The following is a 5,599-nucleotide window of genomic DNA, read 5'->3' on the forward strand; positions in this document are numbered from 1 at the left end:
TGTTATATTAACATTTATGATTTAAGTTAATTCTGAAAACTGACTGTTACAAAAACAAACTCTGAAACATATAAACATATGACAGCTATAAACACCGTCCTTCTGACATCTAGCCAGTGCACATGATCTGTTCAGGTAGGAAAATGCCTACGAATCTCTGAAGGCACTGACCAACGCAACAAATCCCTCCATCTGTGTGTCAGTCTGAAGCGGTGTCCGTCTGTCTGTCTCTGACTTGCCTTGACATGTCTCACCTCACTGCCTTGGTCAAGTTTCTCACTGACTCATTGCAAATGGAGGAGAGACTGAGAGAAACAGAATATACAACATTCAATTACTCATACACACACCCATCTGCACACATGTGCAAACACCCACAATTCTGTACAGATGTGCAGACACACACACACACACACACACACACACACAGCTTCAGGGAAGGGGTGACCCAGAGTAACCTCTTCGACCTCACTGGGGCCTTTCTGAGCAGTTTTGACGATGTTTCAGTGTTCCTGTTAAGAATCATGGACCTGGAGGGCTTGCTTTGGGTCCTAGGTTAAATATCCCATCCATCTTGACTGAGATGTCTCTAGTATCCAGAGTTCAGGCTGTTTTCGGTGTCAGAACTCTGTACAGATCCAGATCCAAATCCAAAGTGTCAGGTATCTCCAACCTGCCTCAGAGCAACTGGAACATTTCTACAGGGAGATGATGAAACAATCTTGCATTATTTCAAGTGTTAGAAGTACCAACTGCAGTCATCAGACAGATAAATAATGTAATGTCAATGTTAAATATGCTAGACAAATGCTTTTAAATACTTCATCTGTGTCGCTGAGTACTATGATAATCTTGCCGTTTTTGATTTCAAACGCTGTCAATCGTACACATCACTGTTTCAATTAACGTCCCGCCCATTTGAGAGCTTTATAAATCATATATAGAGGCAGAACTTTTAGACGAGACTGGAATAGTCTTTCCTAATGCAATAGTTTAATTAATAGTGCTGGGTGATATTTTACTTTTATATTGTGACAATAAAATATTTCAAGAAGAAGAATACTGAAAAAAGTATCATGTTTGCACAAAAATTTTAAGCAGCACAACTGTTTTCAACACTGGTAATAATAAGAAGTGTTTCTTTAGCAGCAAGATTTGTACAAGATAAATATGCACTTGCCACATTGTTGAGGAAATTTCAGGGTAAGTCATGCTTCCTGTGGAGTCTTAAAGCAGTTACTGCTGACTTACCACAAGCCTTTGAGTCCTGCGCTCCTCCTCTGCTGGGCAAGGTTATAGATCTCCTGCAGTTGTTTCCTCTGGTCTTCGCTCAGAGGAGATGTTAGGCACTGATACCAGCCTGCATCTGAACTCTGAACACCTGCAAAAGGAAGTGTTTCCAATTACTGGTGCTATACTTGTGGAAAATTGCTGAACATCAATTTATTGCGATGTTCAAATAAATTAATAATACTAAAAAAAAAATCATCCAATAAATATAATATTAAAAAAGGTTTAGCTAAAAACAAAATTTTAAAAAGTAAAAAAAAAACAAAAAAAAAAACAGCAGGATGCTTTGCCTCGCGACATGCTATATGCAATATTTAATTGTTAATTAAATAATTAGTTATTTATAAAATTTCTATACATGCCATTTCAATGACCAAGTTAATTAAGAAACAACATGGAATATTATTAAGAGGACCATTTCAAAATAACTAAGTTAAAAACATGATTTTAAAAAATTGTGGTAAAACTAAAATGAAATGAATGAAATTAAATGAAATTTCATCATGAAATGATGAAAAGGGGAAAAAAAGTGTTTTATTATTATTTTATCTTAGCAGCAAAATAAAAAGTATTTATCCCACAGATAGATAAATAAATGTAAAAAAATAATTAAATAAATATTTAGTTTTAAAATCAATAATGATCTTGAGCAAAGGGGAAAAAAATCTAATTGAACATATTTGACATTTTGGGAGTTGACATGCCCTGCAGTCTGCACAATCTTTAATTATTAATTAAATATTTATTATGAATGCAATTTTCTATGACCAAGTTAAGTAAAAAACTACATTAAAAATGTAGGAATTTAAAATAAATAATTTACAACACTACAGGACTATTTCAAATTAACTAGTGTAGACCAAAAAAGCTTATAAATGGTAAAAAAAACGAATAAATTGTAACCTAAAATGTTGTTGTTGATTAAAATAAGTGTATGGACATATTATGCATAAACCACTCATTTGTTTAATATTAATCTATATGGAGCAGGATTTTGGACAAATGAGATTTCACTGTGGGTGGGGCTGTTCTACGCAAATATAGCATAGTGTGACATATCTTAGATATGTAATAAATGTATTATCTTAATGTACATGTCTGGTATATTACAGAGTAACAAAAATGTGCATACGGAGCAGGGAGGCGGTGAAGAACTGATATTCATCCTCTCCATTGTCATAGTCCAGTGGTGTACTGTACTCCTCTAATGGGGTCCCCTCCAGACCTTCATCATCCCAATATTCATCATCATCCTCATCATCTTCATCTTCATTGTCATTCCCAGTGGGTGCGCCGGACGACTGCAGGGCCACCCCTTTCTGTCCGACCTCATCCTCGTCGCTAGGAATCTCCTCTGGAAAACAGACATGATGAATTCCCAAACTCAGTGTAGTAAATTTCCTGAGTAGGAACAGGAGGGGTTTGGTGATGTTGCCTGGATCTTGTTGAAGTAAAGGTCACTTCTAAAAATAGAGATTTCCAGTGTTTGAATCTCACACTACTGGTCTACCACTGGTATGAAGCTAAAAAAAAAAAAAAGAGCCTAAAGTCAATGATCCAAGCAACAATTTATGGAATTTATATATATACATTTTTGGAATTGATATATTTTTGGTTTACAATGAAACAATAGCTGTGTACAAATTTGCATATTATTCGTAGTATACAGTACGCCAAACTAGGATTATTATTGTCACAAATCAAAATAAACACTGGAAAAAACAATGGTGGTAATCAGTATTTTGCCATGTTTTCCAGTAAGAAAATATTCATATTATATAAATATTCCTATGAAAACCTAAAAATGTAAGAGAAGATATTTTGAAGAACGTTGGTCCCCATCGACATCCAAAGTATATAAAAAAAAAAATACTATGGAAGTCAATGGGGAGCAAAAATTGTTTGGTTACCCACATTCTTCAAAATATCTTCTTTTGTGTACAGCAGAATAAAGAAATTCATACAGGTTTGGTGCAACTTGATGGTGAGTAAATGATGACAGAATTTTCATTTTTGGGTGAACTTTACCTTTAAGGCTTGTTTTCTGAGAATATAAATTAAGGTCATATTTTCCTGATTTAAGCATACACTTCTTACTAAATTTGGTTAGATTTATGCTTAAACGCAATACTGCATAGTTGTCTCTCCAAAAGTCCAAACATTAAGGGCATACTGGAAATATGCAATCTGGCATGCAGCTGATGTCTGTGTCTCACAGGAACCAGCATTATAATATCAATAAATCCATAACTCCAACAGTACGATGCTGTCAGAATTCAGGTCAGGGGTGTAGGGTCATGAAGATCTATTTAATTTGTTTGAGTGCTTGATGCCCAAAGGTTCAGAATCATGTTAAACTAACACGCACAAGACGTTCATCCATTTCCCATGTCTCCGGGGCCCTGTTAGAGCGATACCATCAGTTCTCAGTCGTCCGTAAACCCTGACGTCTACAGACCAACCTGAAGCTAAATATGCCAGAAATAGTACTTCCTGCGCAGGGATTACGTTTACCTGAGGTGAAGCAAGATAAGGACTTGATGAAACTGTGAGATTAATATAACCATACAGACCACCAAAAGCAGCAACAAACATAGGTCTCAATAGGTCGCTGCGTAAAGACCTAATTACATTCTATTTGGCAATTTTATACATAATTAAGCATTTTTTGTTTCCCTAAAAGTCATTTATTGCACTAGTCAAGGTTTCGTGCACCAAAACATCTTTTTGAAAGACAATTATCCACTCTCCTGTGACCTTTACTTAATTATAGCAATTGCTATGGTACCTCTAAGGGTTCTATATGTAAATGAGGTAATTTACATATAGAAGTCTTAAAGGTACAGACACTAAACACTTTGCAAGTGAAATGCTTGAGAGTTTCTCTCCCATAATGTCACACACAATCTCACCATTCTCTTCCTCCTCTGAGCCTTGAGCTCTGGCGAGCTGCTCCGGTTTGTTGAGCACTCGGGAGGTGTAGATGTGCTTTAAACCCAGGAAGAGGAGGAGGATGGAGGGAACGATCTGCCCTGCAACTTCCTCCAGGACCGCAGGGCGGCTGGGCAGCTCCATCAGAACACTGAGCCCAATGATGCACATCTTACGATCATGTAGTCTGTTGACGACAACAATAAAAACAACAAGCAATCATATATTTATAAAAAAAATCAAAGAGAGAACGAAAAAGATGGCAGTGACACTCGTTAACAAGAACTAGGAAACAATATGAATGTAAAAATGGCTGTGAATCAGAATTGAATTGTAATATGAAGTTGAATGTTTCTGGAAATACTCCATATATTGAGTGTTAACATGCTTATAAATAAGTCATACTAAAAAAGATGGCAGTTATTATTTAAAACTATATATCCAGTAGTCATTTAAATTTCTTTGAATATCATTCTGTTTTTTCAAATTCAAAATTCAAATTCAGTTTACTACATTCTAGAATTTAACAGAAATTTAAAACCATTCCAAAGTTAGTTTTAGGCAGTGCACATCCCTGTCAGGAGCAGCTACCACATCAGCATAAATACAGATAAATGTGCTTAATCTCTCTGTTTAAAAAAATTGCATGTGACCTTCTGAAACAAATGAAAGGCATTTCCTGTGCAAACAGCCTTACCCTAAAAAGAACTCTGTGTCATTCATCCATTGGTTGATGAACTGCGCTGTGATTGGCTCCGGGCTGTGTGGGAAGCGGATGCTCTCCAGTGTGTGTATCAGTTGGGTGGGGTTATAGTACAGAGCTGCGATCACTACCTGTAGACACATGGTGCGGAGCTCACTGGACTTCACACCTCGTGTTAACCGCTCCAACACCGCCTCCACAAACAGAGGGATACACTAAAAAACATCCACAGGCACCAAAATTTGATGTTACATTAATGTGCATGTTTGATTTTGCTCATTAAACCAGCAATACACACCATTAATCAATCAGCTGTCACTTATAAAGCATCCTGACCAGGGTTATTATCGTTACTTCAATTATCGTTACTTTATTGAAATAAAACTGTATATTAATCATTTGACAGCACTAATATATATATATATATTACATGAAAAAGTTAAACTAAAATTTTTTTTTAATGTTGCCTTGGCAACGAACTGAAATGAATTTAAGTTGCACTAAAAATATAAATAAATAAACATACTAAAACTGAATGAAAACTGAAATAAAAAAATTAAACCTAAATAATAAATAATAGAACTACAATAATAGAAGGAAAAGGGACACAAAAACTAATACAAAAAAAAAAGAAAAAAAAAAAAAAAGAACGTAAAAAAACGAAAAAAAATTAAA

General features: G+C 35.4%; 1 protein-coding gene across 3 annotated transcripts in view; it reads right to left on the reverse strand.

The window, feature by feature from the left end:
* The window catches only part of ipo8 (importin 8), a 16,535-nt gene continuing 10,936 nt past the window's right edge, over positions 1 to 5,599 (reverse strand). For all 3 annotated transcript variants that reach the window (XM_016444080.1, XM_016444082.1, XM_016444081.1), the window contains exons 21-25: positions 4,919 to 5,139; positions 4,203 to 4,408; positions 2,423 to 2,644; positions 1,252 to 1,381; positions 1 to 698 (exon numbers count right to left, since the gene is read on the reverse strand). In XM_016444080.1, coding sequence (XP_016299566.1) covers position 698; positions 1,252 to 1,381; positions 2,423 to 2,644; positions 4,203 to 4,408; positions 4,919 to 5,139 — 780 coding nt within the window. In that variant the 3' untranslated portion in view covers positions 1 to 697. The remainder of the gene's footprint in view (positions 699 to 1,251; positions 1,382 to 2,422; positions 2,645 to 4,202; positions 4,409 to 4,918; positions 5,140 to 5,599) is intronic.

Source organism: Sinocyclocheilus anshuiensis, unplaced genomic scaffold (genome assembly GCF_001515605.1).
Source record: "Sinocyclocheilus anshuiensis isolate Anshui unplaced genomic scaffold, SAMN03320099.WGS_v1.1 scaffold183, whole genome shotgun sequence".
In the NCBI taxonomy this organism is placed as follows: domain Eukaryota; kingdom Metazoa; phylum Chordata; class Actinopteri; order Cypriniformes; family Cyprinidae; genus Sinocyclocheilus; species Sinocyclocheilus anshuiensis.